Genomic DNA, 27,837 nt, shown 5'->3' with positions numbered 1-27,837 from the left:
TTGCACCTTTTTAAAACATCCTTTTTCCTTTTGTAGTTCTTTATAGTACCCAATTTTTTGGGGCAGCAACATTAGAAACCCTTGCGACTTATGGATATGCTGTAAATCCATAAAGACATAAAAATAAAAAACTGGCACTATTAGTAGAGGGTTTATTAAAATCTCTAAAAAATTGCATTGACTAACTGAAACTTAAATTGAATAACACAATTGCGCAAAGTGGAATTAATAAAACACATATGTAACAAAAAATTAGTTTTGAATAAATTCAAATTTGAATTTTATCAGAGAATAGAACAAAAATGTAATCACACAATTCTTCCTACAATGTGGTTTTTTCTATAATTTAATGTTTGATATACCGACTGTTGGACTAAATATTCTGTTAATACATTTTCATCAGAAACCCTTTATAATTGTTACTAATTTGGTGGCAAATATTAAATTCAGATAAATGTATATTCTAAACAGAATCCTGCTGTTTTTATTATAAAGGGATGATGGATATGTACTAATTATATTTATGTTCTAAAACAATGAAACTTTTCTTATTTATAATACTCCTTCCACATTCATTAAATATTGAAAAATTAAAATACAAAAAATCAAAACTAATCTCACTTAAAATCATCGAAACTCAATGAACACTAATTATTAAAAATATTTACAAATAATTCTCAATCTAAAATTATCCCCTCACTCCAAATTTTGACTTCTTCTTTCTTCTACTAGCGATTGAATTTTCCTATTTGATATTCGTTTATTGCTTGGCATTTCTAATACATCTTCACCAAGTAGCCTCTTGCCCCGAATTACGTTATTGTTAATTGCTCTATTGATATTTTTCAGTTCCTGAAAAGATTATTCTTAAGCACATTAACAAAATAACACTGACTTGTGAAATGGAGATTATACTCACTTTAGATGGGCTTCGGCTGAAAAAATAATTATAACTGGAACCGACTTGGATTACCGAGCTTTCTAATGGTTTCACAAATACATTTCCAACGACTTGCGTGTTAATATTTGGAGAGACCATATTTCTTCTAATTGCAGGCAAAGGACTTAAAAGAACGTTGCTCTAAAAATAGTGAACACAAGTTTTTATTCATATGAATTGGAATGTTCAAATTATTTAATCTTTTAGATCATTTTTAATTTTTATTATTTCACAAACTAAAGAAAAAATGTAAAAACGCAAAAAATAATCCTACTTACATTTGAGTTACTGTTTGGCTGGAACCTAATAGCATAAGCCTGCATCGCCTTGACATAGACTGAGTTGTAAAACTGAATAAGATCATTTCTCTTTTCAGGAATCGCCTTACCATCTAAAAAAAAGGTTTCAGATTCACATAACTAATCTCTAAAAATAACTGTAGAAAAATCTTCACCCTCTATTTTTCCTCTTTCAATCAAAACATCCCTGTAGACAGAACTGGACGCTTGGGGCTGCTGTCTGTAAAACTTCATTATAATCGCAAAGAGATTTTCATAATTGTTGATATTGCAGGCTTTGCAGATTACATATATTGCACACATGAGTAACTGATCCAAGTGTCTATCTTTGATAAGGTCGGTATGTCGAATTGAGTCCTCAAAAATTGTCCAAATTTTTCGCTTCAGTTCAAAATCAGTGAATCCCAGATTTAAACAAAGATGCTGCAGACGCACACCCGCCAAATTGTAGAACTTAAAAAAGCAATAATCAAATTTAATTTTAAATTTATTTTATTTTTACTGTTTTTAATTTAAATAGGTTGTGTGGATTTTTTAAACTGAAAAAAGTTACCTTTCTAAAAATAAGCATTAGACTGCCAGTTTTTCTAGGTGTTACCGACTCCGTTGCAGATTCAGTTTTTAGAGGCTGGACGACAACATCTTTTGTTCTCTCGGGATCAACAATAGGTATTATCTTCATGTTACCATCCTTTCCTGGGATCACTGAAATAATCATCACCAAACCGGTTAATTTTTACAATTCGAATTTGCTCTCGTGTACTAAAACATACTTAAATGCGTGTGCTTTTGCAATACAGATTGTCCCGTTTGCGCTGTCGTCGGAAACAAATTCCTACTGACCTGGGAAATAGGAGACTGAAAACAATCCACAGCAGATAGACCTGGCGATCTTATGGCTGAAATTTACCAGATAATAAAACATAAAACAACTCATCTCTTTTAAGTATAATAAAACTCATCAAATTAAAAACCTTTATATTTAGTTGATATATCAAAATATAGGGGGACCGGAAAGGAACTTCGCTTTTTTATCATTAAATTAAACTACACGTTTGTGTTTATTTTATTTTTAATCAATAACATAATTGCCATCATTGTCAATGACCTTTTGCCATCTTTTTAATAAATTTTCACCCGCCGATTTTAAAAAATATTTGGTTGAATGATATCATCCACATTGTTAAATTTTTTTTCCGGCTAGGAAGCTTTACAGTGACCTAAACAAATGATAATCAGATGGCGCAATGTCAGGTGAGTATGGCGGATGAGGCTGTAGCTCTAAACCCAGATCGTTAATTTTTTTCAACGGTCTTATATGCGCTGTGGTGTGGCATTGTCATGGTGCAGAATAATGCATTTTTCTGTTTACCAAAGCTGGACATTGTATTGGTCAGACTTGTTGACACGATCCAACTGTTGACAATAAAGGTCAAAGTGTACAATTCCGTGAATACTCCACCAAACACACAAGAGCGCCTTCCTTGCATTAAGGCCCAGTTTTGGTGTTTCATTTGGGGACAGCCATTGTCTTTTGCGTTTAAGATTGTCATGTAAGACCTCTCTTATCCCCTATAATCAAACGATCCAAAAACTCTTCCTTTTTGTGCCTTTCTAGCAAAAAACTGCATGTGGTAGTCCGATTAGCTTTGTTTATCTTGGATAAGTCATGCGGAACCCAATCAACTGCTCTGCTTCGCTTACCTATCTGTACCAAATGCCCTTGAATGACCAAGGTTGTGGTTAAGTGCTTGCAAACTACCTTTGGCATTTGCGAACATTTATCGTACTTGGGTAAATATCACAAATGTTTTTTGTAGCAGTTGTTATTATTGCCCACCCTGAATTGAAACAGCATACAATGGCGAATATGCAACTCGTCAGGTATGTCACTTGCTATTTCTATGAAAATTGTTTAAAGTATTTTTTTTTTTAATGATGGCAGGTCAATCTTTCTCTCTTACTTTTAAATGTATCCTGACGACGTTCTAAAGTGTACCGTTATAAAATAAGTGATGAACAAATATTCGCAACATTACTTTCCGGTTATTATTACATTATTTTCTTTTGCAAGTAAAAGATGTATGTATTATGATAAATCGAAAACATGCATAAGAGAATTTCTCACTGAATGATGGAAGTATTTTCAATCGTCGATTAGAAAAATAAAAAATGTCCAAGGGAAGTTGCACTTGGATACTCTGGTACAACGCAAAAAGATATTTTTGTAACATTCATTCTAATTATCTTTAATTTCAACCTTAGTATCAATACAAACATAAAACAATAAAAATAGCCTCTAATAGGTCTTACCAATTATTTTCTGTAGACAACCAAGCTTATTTTGTTAATTTATCTTCCTTCGTTAATGGACAAACAGTTACGTCGAATAATTGGAAACAATTAGAAGAATAGAAGAATTTTATTTTACCTGTTGGTTCAGTATCATCAACGTCATTGTGTAGAAGGTGACCAGGAAGTGCAATATCTTCAAATCTAGGAATACCCTGGTCAGAATTTGCAATCGCATCCCAAATGGGACTATCGGACCTCCACGCTAAACTTTCCATGACTGTTTCCTCAATCTAAAAAATACATTACGTGTTCAAGAAATCGCTGTTAAAAGTTTCCCGCAATTAATGTCAAATGATACTTACCCTATTTAAATGTTTTATTAATTCTCGAAATAAATGATCTTTGGAACGAACAATTAGCTCTATGACTTTTACAAAGTGAATCGGTTTGACTTCAAGTGTTTCCAGTATCCAGGGAAATTTTTTTGAAAAATTGTAACTAAAAAATACCATCTCCATACAACAGACAAACATGCACTGAAAGAACAGATCTTTTTCCACCAAAGCCTAAAATCATTTTCAAAATTGTAAAAAATGAAATTATTCGGATCCTTAAAGAATTACCGAAATTTCCGCCGAAATATTTTTTTCAGTATGCAGGACAGACTCGACGTATTTATAAAAAAGAGTTACGCCAATATCCAAGTAATTTTGCGCATCTTCTTTGGAACAGCCGCAGTTCAAAAACGCCTCAATCAATTTTTCATTGTTGGTCAAGAGAATTCGTTCGATTCGTTCACTTGGATCACTTTGACACTGACTGTGTAAAGACATGTATGTATTTTTTGTAATGTATTTTAGTAGTCTATCATTTGTAATAATATTTTTTTTACCTAAATAGATGCTGTAGGGATTCGCTGGGCTTAGCACATCGATTAACAATGAGAGCATGAAGTCTACTCATTTTTTCAGATAGTGATTTGTCTCCTAAGATAGGTTGATCTGCTTCTCGAGGGCCCAAAAACTTTCGGCCCGTAAGTGGAGTATCAAGTAACTGATTTGGAGTGACCTGTAAATTGATTTCTATCTGCAGAGGGCACTTGAGTTGAACTACTGCACTAATGACGCTGTGTCTCAGAAACCAATCACAATTTGACTATACTGTATAATAATCTTCAAAGGGCATCAAAAAAATGGGATTTTCTGCTAATTTCTTTATTATAATTCTTAATTAAAATTACTGGTATCAATTCAATGTGAACTTACCCTTAAAAACGCAAATTCATATCTGCAGCACTTGGTTTTATGGTTTAACTATTTATTTTTTATTTAATTTTTTATCTTTACCTTGTAAAACGCAACATTTTTAGAAGCTTTTTGCAATATATTACTTTTTGATATCATTTGACATCATTAAAACAAATTCGAACAGCAAATGAATGAACCTGAAGTAGAATATAAAAATAAAATTTTTGCTTTTATTGTTGTGAATAGAGATTTGGGTGTGCAAGGTGGACTTGTGGTCTGACTGCCACTGCTTCTATCAAATCTATAAATAACTAGAAACAGAGAGCTATGCTTACCATTCCAACACTGTTTCTTGGTGACTCCATTACTGATGTATCACCTGCAGCAAATAATGTTTATGAACACCTAAAAATCAGATTAACATATTCTTACCACAGTCTCCAGGAGGAAATGTTTTAATAGTTGTCCAGTTATTTGATAGCTGCTCTTTTTCTATTAACTGTCGTTTGTATTCAGCTAGAAATAACAAGCATAACAAAAGAGTTGAAAAATAGCAAAATAGATTACCCAAAAATATTCTCTCATCAAAATCACCCTTGCTTAGTAAATGAGCTTCATAAGCTTTAGTAACAGATCTAAAATTGCTATCAAAGTTTTCAACGCTTAAAATATCATTAAAACTCTCTTCATTGCCGACTAATGTCCCATTTCTAATTAATTTGTGAACCAAATCACGAAATGTGTAAATTTTCATATGCAAGGCTTCTTTAATGACAGAATCGCAATTGCAGAATTTGGTGACAATGCATGGCCATTCCTGATCCCCATTTTCAATATTTGCAATAGCAAATTCCTGAACAAAGTTGGGATTAACCAAATCTCGTCGGTTGGACATAAGAACATTCCTCAGGGCAAGATCTATGCAACAGTATAATAAATGGTGGCACTTTATAAGTTCTGTTCCCAAATAATTTTCTTCAGACTTCAGCAGAATAAACATGTTCCAAATAAATTCAAAAATTTTGAATGAAGTGTAAGGTATTGGCCTAAAAAAATTTATTAGTTACCTAATCATAGGCTTAATGGTCATATTGGGTGTTATTCAATTGAAAAGTAGAAGGCTATGAACCGCTAAGATTCTAAGGATGTAAATTCTTACCTCATTTTCCTGTTTCTATGTTTGGATGCATCTATATCTTGAGAATTCATAATGGGAGAAACAAATATTTCGACAAATGATGGCAAATATTTCTTAAAAGTGTTATATGCGACACTAAAAGTGCTTCTTATATTGTTGACTTTATTACGGAAGTCATCTGAAAGCTGCACCATATCTAGCCACTTGGAAATATTGGAGAAAAACTGCACAAAGCTGCAATAAAACTTTATATGTTGAGCAATGTTAACAAAACAAACTGTATAGTATTCTATTTTTTTATTTAATCAAAAGATTAAAACTAATTCTAAACTAACCAAAGATGCTCAGAAACTGACTACTCAATAAAATAATTATAAAATAATTATTAATTATTAATAATTAATTAAAAATGTTATTACCTTAAATTGCTATGCCTCAACAAGCTTGTTAAGTTCACTCCACTGCCTCTTACAATTTCAGAAGTATCTAAAGTAGGCGTCTCGGTGCTACAACACGCTACATAAATTGAACAGCCCAACCACTGAAGTTTTTCACCCTAAAATAGGTTTTGAAAATGTTATGCATGAAAGAGAAACAAAAGAACAAAAATTAAATACTTACCTCTAGAACAAACTTTTTGTTAATACTCTCAAAAGTCTCCCAAGATGTAGTTATTATATTTTCATCCAAATTAAGTTTACTGCATAAATCTTGATGTGTTTTAAATAATTCATCATCTCTTTCCCCGGCGAGAACCATTTCTCTATTTTTCTCTTAAAACAGGTCAACCACGGTCAACCCAAAAAAATTGTGCCTTTTAAACAATACCTAGGACAACGCCTACAAAACGCGGGAACCTGCATCAAGAAATCTGTGGATTCCAAAAATAATTCAGTAAATTTGGCGCCAACGATCAAATATTTCAAGTTCGGTTTTCGGTTTGAATTGTTTTTTGTGTATACAAGTTGGGCGGGTTTGTTTTTTCTTGATTTCTTATCACCCAATACTCAGACTGGACATCCGAACAGCTGTCAAAACATAACCTACATAATGCACAAACTAACGAAATGTTTGTTAGTAAATACGTTGAATTATCTTTTCAATTAATTAATCGTCGGTCAGAAATTTCGATGCGGTACACCTCGAAAGTGTTGCGACTAGTCTTTTGTGGAGATACATCAAATATAATTCATACTACACTCACCCACACACAGGCACACACGCACACAGAACAATTTCCCGCCAAATCAATAGCATAGAATAAAACCAATCTTTGCTAGTTCCAGACAAAGAATAATGTTTTATGTGTTCTTAAACAAAAAAGAAAGCGTTTTCTGTCTGTGTAACTAGCGGAAACAAAGTGCCGTGTCAGTCGTAGTTGTATTATTGTATTATTTATTTACTGTATTATTGATACCTGCCGTTTCAATGCTATTATAGTTATATCTTGATACCATATAACTATTAGAAATTTAGGAGTCCTGTCCATGCTTCGACGTGCGCATGTACGAGACTTAAAATTTCGACAGTATAATGCTTCAAAATATGCCTAGATCTCGTTAAATATTATAGAAAAACGAGTTAAGTATGTAGAAATCGCTATTTAGAAAGAAAATGGCGTTAGAGCTATATGATTGATAGGAATATCTATGAGTTTACAATATTATTGATATTGAAGTTCTGTAATATGCAAACCTAATGAACATCACGTATATTTAAGGAGTCACACAGGAAAAAAAATGTATTTTTAGAATTAGTAATTAATAGTTATTTGTAATTAAATACGAGGTTGATCCAAATTCAAGGCATTGAAAAACATAATTTTGAGAAATAAAACATTTTTTCTAATTTTTTTCTCTGCGTGAATATAGAGAACATTCAAGAAAACAAGATATTTTGAACCTCAATGCAAAATATACTCTAACTCTTCGATTAATTCGTTGAGCTGGTAAGCGGAAACTCTCACAGGAAGTACCGATATATGAGATTTCACAACAAAACGTTTTAGTTATCTTCAGACAACAGCAAAACAACAATGCGCTTTATCTTGTTGGTGGCTTGTAGTTTATACTCCGCAAACGCCGTCTTTTACAAATCGAATACAACAGGTAGAAGTTCAGTTATTATTATATTAAACATTTTTATTTATTATGGCTGAGACCGAGTGGCCGTGTAGCTCCCTCACACATTCTGGTTTGAAATATTTATTATATATTATATAAGTGACTTTCAAACTAAAATACACACACTTAACTTTTTTTCTGAAGATTTAATGGAATCTGGTCACATTTTGAGGGAATACTGCTGTAAAAATGCCGCATCCAAATTTACTGACACTTCGTCAGCGGCCATGAGGCAAAGCAAATGGGCATGGTCAATAAATATAAAAATATAATTAGGGTACGTTTTGATGCATATGGTGCTGTTTTTTGGCAGCCTTATTTGCCTATTGAAAAATACAAGACCACCACAACATGAATTATGTTAGTCTTGCATTAGAGATTTTTATCATTTCCCGCCAATAAATATATTTGGTTTAATCTTATTAATCTTTATCCGATTCTAAAGACCTGGATAGGTGTGATGTCCATTATGCGAAATCCGGGAGCGTCTACAAAGATTTCTACAATCTACCGGTCAATCATAACACGAGTTATATCCTGGATTTTCATTTTGGGGTAATGGCATCGAGCGACGCTCACATTCTCTTAGCGTCTTCAGCAGATATCGAAAAAGACGCCCCTGTATACGAAATCGTGATTGGTGCAGGAGGAAATACCTTTTGTGATATTCGGAGGATGCAGAAATCCGAAGTGAAAGCGTCAGTGAGGATAAAGGGGTTGTTGTCGGGATTGGATCCGCATTTCTTCTGGTTGCATATCAGCAAAGGTAATGTGCAATATCTACCCCAAATTTCTTCGCAGGAACTGCAAGGAACCACGTATTACGATAATTAGACTTATTCGTTTAACACTGCATTCGCTGTACCTAAATTGTTACTAATTAAGTGAGATGACAAATTGTTAAAAATTCCTTTGTGATCACCCTTACTTTTTCAAAACAGATGCAGTTAAACATGTAAGTCTTGATTCTGAAAATTCTGCATTCTACATTGTCTATTTTTCATTATCATAAACCTCAATCCGTGTCCATAACTTCAACAATCAATTATTTTTCAATACAGGGTGCCTTCAACATTGTCATGTTGTCCAATTTGTGTTGGTTTCTGTGATACAGGGGTTGGGTGGCTAAATTGTTTATATTATTTATTTTAAATATTGTTGTCAATTTACTTACTATCTTGAACTAAATTTTTTTAGATAGTTAGGATAGGTAGTTGGCAGGTAACAGAAACGTTTTAGGGGTTTTGTTAAACTGAACTATTGAAAACATATCATCGATTTTCACAGAGCTTCGTTTTAAAATTAAACAAGAAATATTTATTAATCTATATGTCGTGTTAAAATTAATTATAAAAGTATATATTTTTTAAGTTAGTTTTTAAATTAGTTAGTTTAAAATTCGAATACTTTTTAAAATCGAGCGCATAATTTTCGAAATGTTCAAAAAGTACAAAGCATACTTATACAGTATCTGAGAAAATTGCCAGTTAAAATAATTTTAATCGTTAAAATATTGCAGATGGCTTGATTGAAGTGGGCGTTGAAGGGAACAGCACATCCTTTATTTCGTGGTCTGATCCGGACCCCCTGTCACTAAAAGTGTTTAGTTTCAGTACTTGGTCAGGAATTGAAGCTAAATGGTTCTACAACTGCGACAGATCTGGAAACTGGGAGGCAAATGATAATCTTGCAAAATTTGAGTATAATTTAATGTATTTTGTTTGTAGGAACTGGAAAAGAAGATGACGACACTGGAAAAATTACGCAGGGATTTACTTACAGAGTACGACCCGGTAGTAAGGCCAGTCATGGATATGTCCACCGTAACCACGATATCGATGAGCATAGTATTAACTTATTTAAATTTGGTGCGTAAAAGAAATATATTGACCAATTTATGCGATAAAAATTGTTGACCTATTCAAAAACTACAGTGATTTTATTCTAGAATGAGTATGAATCCACTATTGACTTTGCGGGAGAGACCAAACTAGTAAGTACATGTTCTTGGAAACAAGTTTGTCTTATGTTAAATGTACACTACTACAAATTGTTTGTCAGAATATGAATTGTCTACAGTTATACTTTACGTTCATATGGCAATTAAACTGAGTTTGTTTTTAAGATTTGGCATGATGAAAAATTGAAATGGAATGCAGAAAATTACGACCATATTCGCAATATCCATATCTTCAGAAAGGAGATTTGGCAACCGCATTTGATTTGCCTCAAGTGAGTTGAAATTTGCCACTCCTAAAAGTATTCCATAATTAGATTTTGAAATTATTTTTAAAAAAATTGCCGGAGGTATTTGTATAACTATTATAATACTTCTTTTGTTAGTGGTAACGACTAACTTGTTATTTGAACAATGAGTGTTTGATTTTTGAAAATTTTAGTGCCGTCGATCATTCTAAAGATATTTTAGAAGACAGCATGATGGTGGCACATAACACGGGACTAGTCGAGTGGAGTGCTATTATTAGGATCACCGCGTGGTGCGAGAATCAAAATTTAAAAGAATGGCCTAGAGATAGCCATATCTGTCAAGTATATTTCTTAATTCCAAGGGAACCCGAGTTTATTAAACTAGAATTTGACTATTACAATAGTTCAATGGTAAGAACTTTGAATAACCAACCAAACGTTCGCTCAGATTTTATTCGTTTTGATGTAACAAAACCAATCAAAATGGAAGACAATTCTGCAAAACACGCACTTTTGTTTTAAAATTAAATTTGAACTTTGACTACCGAATATTTATTATCAATTCTTATATAACTTTGTTAATGAAAGCATATAACAATCACGCATATACAAGGCGAACCAAATTAGTTAGACGAAGGTTTAATTAATTTAATTAATTTAATTAATTTAGAATTAATTAGAATTAATTATTACTCAAGTTTTACCCTAAATATTTCGAAATATTATAACTGTTTTTGGTATCGCTGCAGGGGTTAAACACACAAAACAAAAAATAGAAACGAATTATGTTTTTTAAGAAAAAAATTGCTTGGCAGGCTATATTTTGATATTTGAAACTTTTAATCACAAATTGTAATTTGTCTTTTGGTGGGTAATTATTACAACAATTTGCAACATGTTGAACACTTAAGTAACCACACTGTAGACGTGGTTCTGCTGATCTATTGGATTCCTCTATATACAAACTCTAAAGTTTTAATAACTACTTCAGACGCATCACCAGTCATCTGAATGGTTGGTTTTGGAAGCCGCTTTAATGCTTAATTTTTCAACCGAGACACTCGATCCACCAGCATTTGTTCTTTCGTTTACTGTGAAGAGATCTTCGACCATATACAACACGGTATTCTTTACTCCGTTCTTAGGTGAAATCGACCCTTGGACCCACTTAGTTGGTTCTAAAATAACTCTTTTTAGTTATTGCAACATCCCTGCTGTTATCATTCTGGCTTAGTCCCTTTGGGCATATGAAAATCTCATTAGGATGCGCTGCTATGTTAATGGGGACCATAATGTTAATAGCTATGGCAATATTTGTCCCGAATAGTTCGAAAGATGTTCCGTACTTGCGTAAGTAATTATGGCACTGTAGCTGCATTGTAAGTCACGTTTAAATGAACTTGAAAGGTAGGTTAAACTACATTTTGTGTGTGCCAATTAATTTGACATAGAGATGCATCATTCACCGTACAGTTTTCAGTTTAAAGGAAAAAAAGCTGACCAGCAGCAATATACCAATAGAAAAAATGAATAAATAAAACGAAATATCGACTCATTTTAGCGTAGTGTTTTTTACTAGTATAATTTAGTTACAGCAGTAATCTAATAGCTGATATATGAGCAAGGGGAGTTACCTTTCTAAACAGCATCCGTATTTTTTTTATAGAAGTAATTACAAATTCAACTATTTCCCTTTTATTATTTTTTGGTGCTTATTAGTATTATTAGGCTTAATATTCTTTTGTTTTTTACGTCATTAATGCTAGCTTAAACCGATTTTTCTACACGACAGTGATGCTGTTTCTTTTTTTTTTCAGTATCGCTATACTGCTATAGCTTCATTGGGGGCTTAATGTCCTTAATTATTGCCGTGGTAGTAATTAATTTATCACGAAACAAACATCGAGCCATTCTTTCCCACGTGTTTTGTAATATTCTCACATCTAAAGTAATCAAGGGGGTGTTATTTTTGCCAAACATAGTGGTAAGTGATTGGTCAGATCTGATCATGCTGCACATATAGTATGCAAGTAGAAATACACAGTATAGCGTTTGTATTGTTCTCATTGATACGAACGTAAAATTTTAGATGCCAGATGAATACGGCGAGTTAAACCAGGTTTCAAAGGACGAGGATAAAAACCAGTGTATGTGGATTCTGCTTGGAGTCGTCATCGATCGAGTCGCATTTTTAGTTTTTCTGATATTAATCAGCTACGCAACTGGTATATACGTGGCGTCAAAGTTTTAACATTTTATATTATTTGTAAAGCGTTCGAATTTCAAATAAATTTTAATCAACAATTTCAAATATATTTTTGAATCCCGATACAAAAAGCAATTGGAAAAATAATGTTTGTTTATTTTGGTTGGAGGATAATCAAGTTTTAATATAACTTATATAATTAAAATAATTTATTGATTTATTTTACAATGTAAGGATGATAATGATATTATTCGTTGTTATAGAAAATATCTTTTATATTTTTCAGTACATAATACTTGTCTTTGTTCTCTAAAAATTTAATACTAACAGTCCGATAGTTCTAAATTTCGAATTTTGAATTGAACATAAATTATCTGCACCTATTTGATCTTGTCCGTCGGTTTATATATTTAACCTTACATAGTTTGATCGATAATGGCGTACGGAAATGCTGCTTTTCCAAAAGAAATAACAAAAATAAGGTAAATAATCTTGTTTGCTCATTTTTATGATTGCTTTTGTGTTATATATTAAAATTGAGAATTGGCAACATAGCTAATAATAAACATTTACTCCCTTCTGTAAAATACCTAATTATAGACGTATTTAGCGTGCGGGAAACGTCACTTTACCACGTAAGTTTCTTGGCCCACGTGTCCGACATTTCCGGGATAATACTACACGGGTTTGGAAGCAATCAGATGTTTTCGAAGATTTTACCGCACAGCTTGAATTTTGACGTATGTCAATTTTGACGGTCATGTTAGTGAATGTATTGGTGTTGTTTTGCAAAAATGTACCCAAAAACTAACTGGCGCAGAAAAAGTATATTATGCAACACGTTTGGTAAACTTGGCAACGCTGCGCTCCGCACATGCCAAACAAAGTCGTGACTCAAACGCCAGTTATAAACGCTTTAATACTGTAAACTGCTGAGTAAAGGTTCCCATACATATTATATTACTTGTTTCTCAAAGCGTCAGCAATTTGTCTGTATAAAACCACGGTGCGAACCACGTCGCTAGCTTTTTTGTCATCTCGCTTGAATAAAGTTTTTTAAAAAATCAAATTCGTTTTCCACGACGAAAACTGGCGCAGTCGGTAGGATTTCCGTGAAACAAGCATTCCAAAATCGACACTGTTTGGTCTCTCTCAAGAGTTTATTCGCGAAATCCGAACATCACAAAAAACTGTTCAAGTGGGTGCAAAGTGCTCAATTGGCCAGGGGAAGGAACAAGCATCGTCCACAACCCTATTGGTGCGAAATAAGGAACAAAAATCGTCCGAATTTCATACGTAGCCCAGGGAAGAGACAAGCATCGCTCATCCTATTGGAAAACTAGATTAAGAAACGAAACAACCAGGAATGAAAATCGTCGTTCTCTCACTATTAATGTAAGTTTTTCTTTTGTAAATATTTTTCTGATTCAAACTGGAAAGATTAATTTCTCGTTTTGAAACATTAGAGTTAAAACCTAGAGTAGCTTCTGTCGATAATTTTAATACATCATCTGATTCCGATTCCGATTCTGACATTAATTTAAACACAATGCCGGATACGGTGAATCTTCAATTAGTTAGGTACCAAGCGGATAACATCCCTCATTTCGACGGCAATCCTAAACAAATAAATCGTTTTATTAGAATCTGCGAAAATTTTCTAACTAATCATCAAAATGTAAATAACCCAAATGCTTCAATAAATGTTTGTTTAATCGATACAATAATTAGTAAATTAATTGGCAGAGCAGCTGATTTAATAGCTTCTCGTTCTGAACTCGATAGTTGGTTAAAAATTAAAACAGCCCTTCTGGCAACGTTCTCCGATCAAAGATCAGTTGATTGTCTTTTACAGGATATAATTTCAATGAAACCCAATAGTAGCGAAAGTGCGCATAATTTTGGTTTACGCTTGCAAGATGCCCGTAGTATTTTATTTTCAAAAATTAACTCTACATGCGAAGATATCAATATAAAAACTCTAAAAATTATCCAATTTGAAGATCTAATTTTAAAAACATTTATAAACGGTCTTAATTACCATATGCAGTTAGTTGTACGTTTAAGAAATCCAAAATCTCTCGAAGAAGCCATGTCGTTCTCGTTAGAAGAAGAAAATTTTATCGCTTATAAAAATCGTGTTGATATTTCAACCAAAACTACACCTGTTGCAATGCAAAATAAGCCAAAACCTCTATTAGGTCAATACCCAATTAATTACCCATTAGCTCCACAAAATTTCACTAGCCCATTTCAACCGCCAACAATTCGACCAAGTTTTAATAATTTTAACCCCCCGAGATTTCAAAATAATTTCCAAACAAGACCTTATTTTCAGAATATTCCAAGACCAAATTTCCAAAATAATCAAAGACAAAACTTCCCGAATATTCAAAGAATTAACCCGATGATCCAAAGACATCAATTTAATCCAAGACCTTACCCATTTATGCAAAGACCTATGCATTCAATTACAAGACCGATGTTTAATCAATATAACCAAAATCCTACCCCAAAATTTGACAAACCGGAACCTATGGATACTTCATCAGGCAATACCCGTATAAATCAAATTCAACCAAATAAAAATTACTATCTAGCAAAAGAGATTGACAAAAAATCCACAACCTGAACAACTATCCAGGAATCCTTCCTTATAAACTAGGTACCGCAAAAATAACCTCCAACCATTTTTCCTTTATACAAATTTTTGATTTAAACCCAGCTGTTGCTGAATTCTATGTAATCTATAATCAAGTAAAAATATTAATTAGTCAGATTAAAAATAATACTAATTATTTTCACGAATATTCTAATTCAGTCATCCCTCTTGTAACATTAGAAAAACGTATTGAAAATCAAATTAGTCAACTCAATCCATTATCTATAAGAAGTAAAAGAGGCTTATTAAACCCAATCGGTTCTATTATTAAATGTATTACTGGAAACTTAGACCAATCTGACGCGGAAAAATACGATGTAGAAATCAAACAACTGCAAGAAAACCAAAATAATTTAAGAACCAATTCAATTAATCAAATAAAATTGTTAGAAAAAACAATCAACTCATTTAAAAATTCGATATCAAATATTTCTCATAATCAACTTATCCTTAAATCTAAAATATTACAAATTGATCAAGTAATTAAAAAGATAACCATTGAACAAACGAATGACTATGAGTATTTCCAAATACATGTAGTAATGAATCAAATTACCTTTATGTATAATTTAATATATAATATTTTTGAGAAAATTGAAACCGCAATTAGTTTTGCCAAATTAAACACTTTACATAATTCGATAATTGATCCGTCTGATCTATTCGAAGAAATTAAAAACATAAAAAAATAATTAAAAGAAAATCAACTGCCGTTCGAGTTATCTATCGAAAATATATTAAATTTTGAAAAAATTATAGAAATAAAAAGCTGCTCTAGAGGACTAATAATAACATTTATTTTGGAACTACCGCTACTAGAATCAGAAATTTATCAATATTACCAGTTGTATCCGCTACCAGTGAATAGTGAACAAGAACTGCAATATTACGTTAATATACCGATCAAACCATATCTTGCATTGAGTGGAAATATGTACTCATTTATGGACTCTGAATGTGTAAAGCTACTAAAAAATGAGTTCATGTGTAAAAATATACATATTACCTATATGAAGGAACACCCGCCTTGTTCAGTGGAAATAATAACTCACAAGACTAATATAACAAACTGTAAACCAATTAAAATCCAACTTCAAGAAATAAAAATTTTTAAAATCCAAAATGGAAAATGGATTATTGTGACACCTAAGAAGATAATAGCAACAGTACAATGTAATGACGACATTAATACTGTTCCATTATTTGGATCCCACCTTATTGAATCCTCCCCAATTTGCAAAGTACAAATTGGAAAAACTGAACTAAGAACCTATACCCCTAATCGATTGAGATTTGATGACACTCGTCTACCGGAAGTGAATCTCTCACTACTACATTAACAGAAAATAATCTTCGATCCACCAGAACTCACATTGGACACGATTAACCTAAAGGAAATAAAGGAGCTGCAAATCCAAATGGACGAAGCAAAAGAAAACCTTGGAAAGATGTCATCACGTATCTATTCTACGAGAACTAGTGTTTGGACAATTTTGTTATACGTAATACTTATATTAATCTTGATTTATTTATTATATAAATATTTTCCATTTAAATCTAAAATTAATAAACAAAAAGAAAATATTGTTATTTAAAAGCACTTGTTGTACCCGTGCTTTTATCTAAGGGCGGAGGAGTTATAAACGCTTTAATACTGTAAACTGCTGAGTAAAGGTTCCCATACATATTATATTACTTGTTTCTCAAAGCGTCAGCAATTTGTCTGTATAAAACCACGGTGCGAACCACGTCGCTAGCTTTTTTGTCATCTCGCTTGAATAAAGTTTTTTAAAAAATCAAATTCGTTTTCCACGACGAAAACTCGCCCCTTACCACACTTGTTACATAATGTACAATTGGCTGCGTTTCTCAAAAAACATTTCTTTTCGTTTATGTTGGATATTGCAAGAAAACGGTTTGCTTTTTTCTATCAGCATTTTAATCGTCCAGAAGCTTTCGTATGAGTGGCGGTATATCACTTTATGATGATATTTAATTTTTTATGTTTGTATGGCATAGCGACACTTCCTTCACTTATTACATTCAAAATTGGTACACTATGTAAAAAAGTGAATTCCGTAGAGATACTTATTTTAAACCTTATGACTTTTGTACAATTTTTGTGCTGTTGTATTGCGATAAATGTGCTAGAAAGATAATTTAATTTAATTGTGACAGCTTCAGGACATTAATCATCGAAATATGCAACTTGTATCCCAATCAACCGTACCCCTATCTCTAATGGTTTAAACGTTATCTTATACAATCTTATTGAAAAAGTGACCACCAACGTGTGTAGTGCCGTTTCCACACTTTTCTTTCAGTTTTGACGCAGTGGAAGAAGATGGCGAAAATGTCTGGCACAGTCTTATACAAAATTTGTCTGGTGCAAATTTGGAGAAACTCGAGGGAATATTTAGGAGTAATTATAACGAATGCGAAGGAGAGGTTGGACTGACCAAAACAGAATTTCTGCAAGCAATTTGTTCTCTGTATGGTAAGAAATTATTTGATATTAAATTTTTTGGTAAGTCTCAATAACCTATTTTTATAGTATTTTGAAATGACTTAAAAAATGTTAAATTCAAACAGGCTTTCACAAATTATTTTGTAATTATAATGTTACAAGAAGAACAAACACGTAATAAGTATCGAAATAAAAAATATGGATATTCGGAAAATGATGTAAATAAATTCAGCAAACTATTTTGTTTGTTTATAGAGTAGAAGCGATAAAATTACATCTTTGCAATAATCTTAACAGCGTAAATCATGTAAAAACAGTAAGTCATATAAAAAAAACCAAATCTTAATATTTTCCGAGTTATAACTTCTCAAAAATCATTTTTTAAAATTTTGTTTTTAACGCTATTTTACACACAGCCCTGATTGAGTAAAAGTCGTCGTTACAAAATAAAAGTGTTTCAGAAATCTGTCACTAGAGGGCACTTTACCGAGAACATTTTTTTTATTTTCCCTGTATTTTATTTATTTATACCGATACTGCAAAATAGGACCGATTGCCTTAAGCAGAATCACAAATCCTCAAAAATTGTTACTCTCGTTTTGAGTCGATGAGTGTTAAGTCACAAATCGACTTTTTATTCTCGGCTCGAATTTTACCTGTAAATGTGATTTTACCTTACAGGAATTAATGAAATTTGAAAAAGTCATTGTCACAATCCGTTAAAAATTAGTATCTATTGAAAGAGCTTACTATCGAATTGCAACTGTGATGTCAAATCTGGAATATTCAAATACTGAATATCGCGATATGCATTTGTGCTACGGAAGAGGAAATGAAAATGCAGATCAAGCACAGCGGCTTTATATCTAGGTTTATGCCAATAGAAACGTTCCACCTGCGAAGACATTCATCAACATACACAAAAGAGAGACCAAGGTATAAAAGAACGACTGCAAGAGAGCCTCAACGAGTAACAAAAAAACTTGCTGCTGGGCAAAGAATTCTTGCTCTACAGTTTGGGAAGTTTTGCATGAAAATTATCTTCGGCTGTTTCATGTTCAAACGGTTCAAGCGCTATATGAGGATGATGAGCAATTGAGTCATTTTATGCAATCAAATGTTAGGAAAAATTCAAAATTACGCGCAATTCTTAATTGTTATTTTGTTCACTGACGAGACTGCATTCAGTCGTGATGGCATTGTAAACTTTCGATTCTACTTAAAGCAATCTGTTCTATTTTGCAATATCGGTATAAATAAATAAAATACAGGGAAAATTTAAAAAATGTTCTAGGTGAAGTGCCCTCTAGTGACAGATTTCTGAAATGCTTTTATTTTGTAACGTTGTCTTTTACTAAATTAGGGCTTTATGTAAAATATCAGCTTATTTGCTGCGTTAAAAATAAAATTGAAAAAATTGACTTTTGACAAGCTATAACTCAAAAGATATTATGATTTCGTACCACGTTGAACTTTTCCTCCAAGTTTCCGAACTCAATTTCCGAAGACCCTGCATATTATCCTGATTGGGTATTCTTTTGTAGATGGACCCGAATATTCCTTGCAAAGTTTGATGCTGTTTGACAGCATCAGTCACAACGCAAAAGAAACAATCACATGGAACGATTTTTTGGATTTTTTACTGCAAAATATGCTTCCGACCAAGGAAGCAAATTTAAGGCTCGGTAGGCCTTGTATAGAGGCTGTAGCTCACGGAAAGGTAGAAATAAATTTTTGAAACAGTGAAGCGCCACACTCACAATGTCAAAATATTGCAAAAAACGTACGGGATTTCAAAAGTTTTTGTTCCGACTAGGGTGCTATTTGAAAAAACTAGGTTATCCTAAACAATTAATAGTTCATTACATTTGCTATTAGACAAGTAAAGAAAAATTTCATTTACAATTTGTCTCATGATCAGGGGACCCGCTAAATAGTATGATGGTCACAGCCTCCTAGACACAATTTTCGAAAATTAAATATAAATTTAAAAACAAAAAAAAAGAGAAAAACCATCATATCCTACTTAGAATGATATCCTGAATCCAAAAATGCAAAAAAAAATGGGTTGCGCCATTTAAAATTCTAAATTTACTGTTGTTTTCGCTCAAACCAGAAGTGCAAACATTGACTACATATTGTCAAAAAATTGGACACTCAGGCTATATTAACCCTTCGAAACTTCAAATCGCTACCTCCAGCGGTTTAACAGTTATAGAGTGTTCCCACTTTCTTGTGTCACCCGTTAAAATTATTCAGTAAATCGACCAAGACAAAATGTTCGAAATTATTTTCAACTTTCTGAAATGGTCACCGGGGGACTTAATTGTTATCTTGAATTTTAAAACTCAGTTTCTAAAAAAAAATTTAGACAAATTCAACGTAAAAAAAATTAAGAATACAATATTTGTAGTTAGTAAAAAAAAGTACTTTTCCATAAAAAAATTGCAGAATGAATCCATTGCCAAAATAGTTCTCATTGAAACCGACAAGTATTTTTGTTACGCCGTAATTTTGAAGCATGGAAGAGTGGGCCTTTACGATGGAAATTTCAATTTCCTAACGTCATATCATGCGATCATAACCAGGGAAGATCTAACGCGTCCTGAAAACGAAAGACGCAGACGAAATCGCTGGATAACGGATGCGATTTTTTGTCCCGATATTCTGATGTTTATAATAACCAGCACCGCTAGAAGTTTGATAATTTACGAAGCGTCTGGTCTAAATCACGTGCCGTGCTGGCTGATTCTTGATACGCCAAATATTTTACAGGTAAGTTGTGTGCATGATGATATTTATGCAAAAATAAAAATTTGGCTACATGATTTTTTTATCGAAAGTTGAAGAATAAACTAATGCCAGATTTCAATTTTGTTTAAATTTAATAATATAATCTGGTCATTGTAAATAGCGGAGATATAAGACATTTTTATTTATGTATTAATATTCCAAGTATCCTCGTTTAAAAAATTACTTCGATTTTAATATGTATTTGATTTTAATATTTTATACTACTTCAGAATCACACTGTATATATTGACACATTGCTTTATCATAATAAGCGAAATTATTAGAGCAAAAGAATAATAACATTTAAACTAAAATAAGTTATGTGTTGTGGTTAGACATTAGGTTATTTCAATGTAGGTATTTACATTCTTTGCAATACACAATTTTTCGTACTTAAGGGAAACTATTTAATAGTTCTACATGATTGATGGAAGCAAACGCTTGACCCTAGCCTTGAACTTTCTACGGTTATTTAAATTATTCTTTAAAGAGTCTCTGTGATCAATTAAGTGTCGTCCATAGCCACTTATACATCAACGAAAAATGCCGTGGGCACATTTTTATTTGAAAAAATAGTAAATATAGGTTTAACTATATATCTGCTAATGCATATCGTGAAATTGATCTGTTGATTAGAAAATAAATTAATATTCTTTACACTACATGAAAACAAACTAATGTAAACGCCTATTTAAAAAAAATGAAACTCAAGATAAAAGTTTAACAGTTACCTTTAAAGGGGATATTTTACAACAACTTAGTGAAACATCTATAACGAAAATTTAAAGGGCCATTTCATTAAGGCGCAAATAAGATTCTTCTACATACATAGTAGACTACACACAAGAAAACCAATTTTTCGAGTGCTTAAAAAGTCACGAAATTCAACATATATTTTTCTGTGACGGTATTTGAACTCGAATTGCGAACTGCCATCAGCAGCGAATATTATTTTATGTTCGATATCATAGGTTAGATGACAAAAAAAATTTTTAATGAATACAGTTTATCAATAAACTTAGAAATGTACACCGATATTAAAAGTCAAACCAATGCTATTAATAAAAAGCACTATTTTAATCACGTCGACAAGAACATTAAACTATCTTTTACGCTTTACAGCCTTGTTTAATTTTTAAGCCAATTTAAATTTAAATTTTATTTTTAGATTTTATTTTCATACATATCGTACTAAAAAATAACTTTTATTGAATTTTGAGGGACATAAATTGTTTATAGTAATTTTCTTTTAGACACGGAAAGCAGAGAACGAAGTATACGACATATTACCATATTAGGTGCTAATTTATCTTTGAAAAATATTTGCAAATTTAACGTTGCAAGATCTACCAAAAAAAAAATCTTTTCTTTAGTCAAAATAAAATAATCAATTCTTAAATTCTTAAAAATTTAGGGGTTTCTACTCATTTCAGTGTTTATCCTACAAATTGTACAAATACGGAAAAAGACGTAATGGAAAATGTATCTTATACTGTGGCGACGATTACGGAGAAATTGTTAGTTTTGAATTTCTACAGCCAGAAACTGAATTACTTCGACGCAAACGCAATGAAGAAGTAACAATATTCTATTGGGATGTAAGTACCTTAAACATTTTTAGTCAAAATCCATCTCGTATGTATTAGAAAAAAAAATGTTTTTCCATTTGGTCCAAGTTTAATAACTAATACATTTTTGGATATTAATCTATAGGTAACCTACTTCGGTACTTACCATCCAAGACCAAAAAACTTTTTATTATTTTAATCTCCTCTCGTATAACCATTCTTCAAACTTCCTATAATTTTCAATCAATTTTACTTCATTTCGTTTATAGGTGCTGTTAAAACAGACGAAACATGTCTTAATTCAAAGATCCGCAGCAATACACCAAGACTGTATCAACCATATCCAATATGTTAGCGATATGAACTGCCTCATCACTTGCAGTAAAGATCCTGCGAAATCCGTTATTATTAAACATGTTGGAAACAAAACGAAGCCGGCCGTTTTCAGAATGTCCAGAGTGAGTCCGAGTTAATTTTTTTTGTATTGTTAATGTTTTCTGAGCTCAATTTTAGGGTGCCAGCTGTTTTGCATTGAGCGCAAAATTCAAACTTCTTATTACGGGCAGCACGAACGGTCTCATTCGAATTTGGAATTCGGTTCTCACTTCGAAACCAATTGGTTTAATTTCGGAACATCAGTGCGACATTTTGGATATTCAAATATTTGAGCGGCAGCATCTCTTTATCAGTTGTTCCAGGGACGGAGTAAGTATTATCGAATAAATGCAGAGGATTTTCCTGTGTTTTTTTTTGCAACGTAACTAGAATAGGGTCAGTGATTTTTTTTTGCTAACATTTTGAACATCCATTTTTAAATATTAAATAAGGATTATACAAATAATTAAAATTGAAAAAAAAAACAATAAGTAATAGTGCATTATGCAACAAGTGTGGTAATAGTATATTATGCAACAAGTGCGGTAAACCGCATTTGAGTCACGAGTTTATCTGACACGAGCGGAGCGAGTGTTCAATAAACGAGTGACCTGAAAAGTTTACAGAACGTGTTGCATACTTTAAGTGACCATTTATTTTCAAACTCAAAACGGGACAAAAAAATTTAAGCTTCAGGTTAAACGTCTGGCGGGAAATTCAAATTTTAAACAGTATTTTTATTTAATATTAATATTTAAAAACAGTTTAAAATTTAAATTTCCCGCCAGACCTTTAGATTTAGCCTTCAGGCTAACAAAGAAAATAAACACAACTTTTTAATTTTCTTTATTTAGAATAAGTGTTACTTAATGGAATTATACACTATAATTATTTTGATAATAATTAAGTAATTAAAAAAATAATAAGTAGTGAAAAATTAAAATCAATCACCAGCTTTACTAATCAAGGAACTTTGATCTGTCAATAATTATTAAAATATATGCAACGCATTTTTTTTTAAATTGTTTTTATACTTTTCAGAGGAACAAATTTGCTTTAATAAAGTTTGCGATGACTTTAAATAAGAATAAAATTCTTGGCACGTTTTTTTTACATTAACCTTAGTTATCAACATCGCTTTCAACACTAGAACCTGTAAATGATTTTTTTCGGATGTCCACAGTTTGTTCATGAGAGAAAAGACTCTTTCTACTGGAGCATTTGTTCCAGGTAGACATAAAATGTATTCAATTAAAATACAAAAATTTTCATGTTTAAGATTGTTAGAACGAAAGTGTTTGAATACTTCCACCCAACGAGTTTCTGTTGAGACTTTTAAATTACCCCGTTCGGTAATTTTTTGGGTAGTGACGTAGTTTGAAATTAATGTGAATTCGTCAAACACTTCTGTATCTTTATTACAGTGAATATATCCCTTTTCAATCAATATATCCACTGCGTTTTGGGACATTTTTCAATGCTCAAACAATAGTCTTTTAACGGTTAAAAAACGGGACAATTTTACGTCCCGGAGCTTTGTTTGGGGACAACGGGACAGGTGACCTATAAAAGGGACAGTCCCATTCAAAACGGGACGTATGGTCACTTTATGCATACTATACTTTTTCTATGACCGTTAGTTTTTGGGTACATTTTTGCAAAACAATACGATACATTCACTGACATGACTGTCAAAATTGACAAACGTCAAAATTCAAGCCGTGCGATAAAATCTCCGAAAACATCCGATTGCTCCCAAATTTCGTGTGGTTATATCCCGGAAATGCCCAAGGGGCTGGGATCTGTGGGACAATAAACTCACGTGATAAAGTGACGCTTTTCCCATGCTAGATCGGTGTATAATTAGGTATTTTACAGAAGGGAGTAGAAGAACAGCATTTGTTGGTTAGTTTAATTAACAGGTGAAAGTTTACCAAACCTGTTGTAACTATGCCTTTTCTATTCCCTTCTCTATAATACCTAATTACCTACTAATCTAGCGTGCGGGAAGCGTCACTTTACCACGTCAGCTTCGTTTCCCCTGGATCCGAGCCACTTCGGACATTTCCATGATTTTACCGCACGGGTTTGGAAGCAATCGGATGTTTGTCAATTCTGTGCAAAGTATCATTTTACGACGTCAGTGTTGTTTCCTAGGCTGCGAGGCACTTCGTATATTTGTGAGATATTAGTACACGGGTTTGGAAGCAATCAGATGTTTTCGGAGATTATTACCCACGGCTTGAAGTTTTCATTAATTCTTACGGTTATGTCAATGAATTGATTAGTGTTGTTTAGCAAAAATGTACCTAAAAACTAATAGACGTACAAAAATAGAGTATGCAACACGTACGTAGTGTGCAGTCGTGACTCAAATGCCGTTTAACACACTTATTGCATAATATACTGTTGACTACGTCACTCTTTTATTAACTAACCAAAACTGATCGAAACGAACAAAACATTAAATAATTTACTATTAAAACATTGATGATATTTTGATGTTTGTCAATTCTGAAGGTTCTACGTGTGTGAGAAGAATGTATACAAATTTGATTCATTTTATCTAGATGGCCAAATTTGTATTTAAAGTGCGATTTTAAAATGAATTTTGAACGAGAACAGGACGATATCAAAAATCCAATAAACCGTTTTAGACTTTAAAGGTTTGGGATTTGAAAGAACATGCCTGCTTACAGCGTTTACGATTGAAATTTCCCGTTTTCCGTGTCCAGGGGAAACTTATCGAATGGGGGATTAACTGTATTTATCCCGGTCCCAAAAGGCAAAACCCGAACGGTTCGGAGGCCAGAGAAAACAAGAAAAACTGTTTCGGTATTGAGGATATCTCCGAGATGAAAAATATCGACGGGGAATCTTTAGAAAGGTCGGTCTTAAAATGAACCTGTTTATTTCAAAGGACGTGGAAAACGCAGGAACCTGTAAACAATAAAATGTTGGCTTTGCTAAAGAGTTATTTCAAACTAGCATTGGAGCACTCAATCTGATATTGTTTTCAGATCAAATCCGAATGTCTGGGAGCGGTCGTCCTTGCTGATTAGTTGTTGCAATTGTGTAGCCAAAATTGAACTGAATTTTAACGCTCCCGAGATGGAATTTAGTTTTTCCTTTCCTGTTTTGCCGCCACCTCCACTCCAGAGTAGCGTTTTAATCCCCTCCGACTGGACTTTGTTGTGCGATGACAGTGTTGAAAGGTAAGCAAAGTAGTTAAATTTTGTTATGGTGAAAATCGAATACACTTTAAAATGTTGTAATTCCCCTGTAAGAAGTTATTAAATTCAGCATTCGAAGATATAAGACCATCATAAATTTATGTACAATTTACTCGTTCCGCTCGTGTCAACACTAAAGTGTCGTTTCATTTATCAAGCTTATCAAATATTGTAGGAGTGAAAAATTCTTGGAATCAAATATAGATGAACAGTTGAAGGAAATAGATTTTATATTAAAAAGAAATATACTGGAAAACAGTGCCGCGCAGAGCAAAATTAATTTCAAGATTGCTGTTTTGGAGTCTAAAAAGAAGCAGGTAATGTATCTTTTAACTGATAGGTGGGTACGAACGTAAAGGATGTATATACACCACAAAATCTTGTTGCGTCTTGAAGAAGTCATCTCACTGATTAATTAAGTATTCTGAAAGCTTTGCATTGGAGTTCTGAGCTGTAAAATTTAATTTTTTTATCTGGTTTTTGAATAATACTTTTTTATGGACCAAGAAATAGTATTACAGATAATAACTCCCTAATACCTTCGACCTAAGACTCTTGGAATTTGCCCGCTCTTAAAGTAAAATAGCACTCTCAGGACTTTGTTGTGTACAATACATTTTTTTAAAATGAAATTTTATATTATTTTATTAATATTATTAAATTTTAATTAAACCGCCTTCAATGTTAAAATATTTCAGTCTTCGAAGGCTTCGATCTCTTACAGTAAAATGGCATTTTCGGGAATCGTTACGTAAACTTCTATAATATAAAAGTTATTTAAAAATATGTTCCAAAATGTTTCTCAGAGAAGCTTAGCTTTTGCCACTGGTGAATGGTTATGGTGAGATTATGGTGCAAAGCCTGCTTGATGTAAGAGTACGGGATTTGTTTGAGAGGATGCAAGAAGACTTTTAATAGCAGCCAACTTATTGTCCTTCTTATCCTACACATCCTAAGATTTGATTTCGAGTCACTATAAAGTTTTTTTTTATTTTGCAATTTTAGATGGTCGACAAAGTGGCTAAGGGAGCTCCATATTTAGCATTGGATCTACACTATATCGAAGAACTAAAATTGTCTAATAAGCTGCAAGCGCCGGAAACGAAAAAAGGCAAAAATTATTATAAGAAAATCAAATGCCGTTTAGAAGATCAGTTGATTTCGGAATCTTCCTCCGGGTATTCGAGGCCAAGTACCACTAGCGCGGAGTTTCTTTTAGAATAATAATTTTTATTGAGGATTTTGTACTTAATTTTACATAAAAAAATACTTTACACTGATATTATTTTATATATATTGTGATCATCAAGAATTCAACATCTCTGCTTTGGTGGGATATGTTAAAATTTAACGAGAAAGACAACCCAGACGTTTAAGTCCATGTTCAACAAATCAATACCCTCGAAAACTTGCTTTCTGGTACATCATATTATTTTAACATATATATTCATCAGCAGATATTCACAAATATATCAGTTTCTTTTTTCTATTTAACAGCATGAAAATCGCGTATAGTGTTCAAAGAAAGAAGACAGAAAAATTGAATTTTCGGATTTTTCGCAATAACGTGGGAAAGGATTGAGATATGTAAGCATTTTTCTTTAAAGTAAGATTAAATAAATTTCTGAAAAGGTGTCAAAAAAGCTACTTTCTTTTCGAATATACCAATGATGGGACCATTCTGTATACCAGTGTATTTTGCTTCTCACCGTGTATGTATCGATTAATACAGAATTCAAGGTTTATTTTTTATATTCAAAACATTAGCCCACGGCAAAATGTACCACCGGTAGATCGGATTTGAATCACATCAAATCATAACAATTTTTGCAGATCGTTTTATGCAAAAAGTTTGAAGAAAAAGACTCAACATAACCTTAAAGTCCCAGTGGACCAAAAATCTCATACCAAACCTTAATACGTACCTTACTTGAACTTGAACATGATTGTTTTGGACCTTTCGCCAAAAGATTTAAAGGAAAGACACGGAGAGCTGGCTATAATGTTCCAAGACTGATATCGCCTAACTGCATTTCAGTGCTCCAAATGGTACCAGATAAGTCAAGAAACATAGGCTGCGTTTTAGATCCAAACGTACTGGCGCCGAAAACCTTAAAAAATGAAAAAAAAATGCCGAGTTATAAGGTTCAAGTAATATAAATTATAAACCAAAGAAGAACTTGAAAGACAATAAATAACAATAAGGCAGGGCCAAGAGTGAATGCTGATGGTTGCAAGTGAAAATTTGTAAGAGACTGTTCCGGGTGGAAAAGTAAAACAACC

At 32.6% G+C, this 27,837-nt stretch overlaps 3 protein-coding genes across 4 annotated transcripts; 2 read left to right on the top strand and 1 right to left on the bottom strand.

Moving 5' to 3' along the window:
* Positions 1-145: 145 nt before the first annotated feature.
* LOC132707100 (retinoblastoma-like protein 2) lies at positions 146-7,171 on the bottom strand. 2 transcript variants are annotated; one of them, XM_060678793.1, is made up of 16 exons: positions 6,541-7,171; positions 6,339-6,475; positions 5,941-6,153; positions 5,349-5,827; positions 5,217-5,297; positions 5,117-5,160; positions 4,427-4,602; positions 4,158-4,353; positions 3,897-4,100; positions 3,671-3,824; positions 2,013-2,138; positions 1,793-1,944; positions 1,395-1,692; positions 1,219-1,331; positions 920-1,081; positions 146-852 (listed from the first exon to the last, which is right to left on the bottom strand). In XM_060678793.1, exons 1-16 carry the CDS (start codon positions 6,676-6,678, stop codon positions 697-699), a joined length of 2,829 nt encoding a protein of 942 aa, XP_060534776.1. In that variant the 5' UTR covers positions 6,679-7,171; the 3' UTR covers positions 146-696. The 2 variants fall into 2 exon arrangements, with proteins under 2 accessions (XP_060534776.1, XP_060534768.1); XM_060678785.1 differs by having other exon boundaries at positions 5,214-5,297; positions 6,541-7,170.
* A 645-nt stretch (positions 7,172-7,816) lies between these two features.
* Positions 7,817-12,624, top strand: LOC132701871 (acetylcholine receptor subunit alpha-like). Its single transcript, XM_060670126.1, has 11 exons — positions 7,817-8,027; positions 8,488-8,808; positions 9,562-9,716; positions 9,770-9,910; positions 9,991-10,035; positions 10,168-10,274; positions 10,442-10,661; positions 11,242-11,395; positions 11,448-11,600; positions 12,068-12,234; positions 12,340-12,624. Exons 1-11 carry the CDS (start codon positions 7,955-7,957, stop codon positions 12,499-12,501), a joined length of 1,698 nt encoding a protein of 565 aa, XP_060526109.1. The 5' UTR covers positions 7,817-7,954; the 3' UTR covers positions 12,502-12,624.
* A 267-nt stretch (positions 12,625-12,891) lies between these two features.
* On the top strand, positions 12,892-26,946 carry LOC132700866 (WD repeat-containing protein on Y chromosome-like). Its single transcript, XM_060668475.1, has 11 exons — positions 12,892-12,938; positions 17,443-17,615; positions 19,130-19,305; positions 20,037-20,360; positions 21,812-21,976; positions 22,216-22,404; positions 22,460-22,651; positions 24,979-25,106; positions 25,342-25,536; positions 25,730-25,871; positions 26,560-26,946. Exons 1-11 carry the CDS (start codon positions 12,892-12,894, stop codon positions 26,776-26,778), a joined length of 1,950 nt encoding a protein of 649 aa, XP_060524458.1. The 3' UTR covers positions 26,779-26,946.
* Positions 26,947-27,837: the final 891 nt, after the last annotated feature.

Source organism: Cylas formicarius, unplaced genomic scaffold (genome assembly GCF_029955315.1).
Source record: "Cylas formicarius isolate icCylForm1 unplaced genomic scaffold, icCylForm1.1 PGA_scaffold_10__41_contigs__length_53128322, whole genome shotgun sequence".
In the NCBI taxonomy this organism is placed as follows: Eukaryota; Metazoa; Arthropoda; class Insecta; order Coleoptera; family Brentidae; genus Cylas; species Cylas formicarius.
Note: the sequence above shows the minus strand (reverse complement) of the source record. Positions and strands in the feature narration are given on the sequence as shown.